Below are 753 nucleotides of genomic sequence, written 5' to 3' on the forward strand. Positions count from 1 at the left end.
TTTTTTTATAGACTCAAAAGTCATAGTTCTCTTAGACTCTTATACCAAACACCTTAATAAATATTTAGCAGTCTAGTTACTCAATTTCGGATTCCAATAAAAATTTTAATTATTGAATCATTCTTTTACATTTTGTGGGGAGGGGGGAGATATTTTGAAATAATAGTCTTTTTTCATGTGAATTACCTTCCAGGTGTTGTTAAGTTTTCTTCAGTGAAGATATCTCTACCAGAGGGAGCATAGTTCCAGATGATTTCCTCAGCAGCAATGTAGTAGTGTCTAACACTTTTCTCAGGGATATACTCCTCTGATGAAGATTCATTACAGTCCTGGACCCGGAAAAAGGCCTGTAAACCAGCTGAAATGACATGGAAGGAAGCATTGGCTAACGGAGCCGTGTTTCTCTCTCCTACTGCCCTGTAAGCACTGCTGGTGAGACGACAGATGGAAATTGAAGAGATAGACAGAAACAACTCTATAAACTAGGGTAAACAACTGTGAATAAACTGCTGATGGAAAATTCAAGTTTTTAAAAGGACATACATCTTTTTATGTACATACAGCATAGAGAAGATTTTGAGCACATGTGTTTTCAAAATATGGTACCAATTTCTGTAGGGTTTCACTTGGGAGTTCTTCTGATGAGAGAAAAAGGGAAAATTTATAAATAAACAAAAAATAGGGGTTTTGACATTTTATAAGGAGTAGGATGGGAGGAATAGTGAAGGAGGAATAAAATGAGCATGTGTTATT

General features: G+C 35.7%; 1 protein-coding gene across 1 annotated transcript in view; it reads right to left on the minus strand.

The window, feature by feature from the left end:
* Window positions 1-753, minus strand: part of CP (ceruloplasmin (ferroxidase)) — a gene marked incomplete at its 3' end in the record, with an annotated part of 31041 nt that overhangs the window by 9801 nt on the left and 20487 nt on the right. The window contains exon 6 of the mRNA XM_008588445.1: window positions 187-358. Within this exon, the coding sequence (XP_008586667.1) occupies window positions 187-358 (172 nt within the window). The remainder of the gene's footprint in view (window positions 1-186; window positions 359-753) is intronic.

This window comes from Galeopterus variegatus, unplaced genomic scaffold, assembly GCF_000696425.1.
Source record: "Galeopterus variegatus unplaced genomic scaffold, G_variegatus-3.0.2 Scaffold4827, whole genome shotgun sequence".
Lineage (NCBI taxonomy): Eukaryota > Metazoa > Chordata > Mammalia > Dermoptera > Cynocephalidae > Galeopterus > Galeopterus variegatus.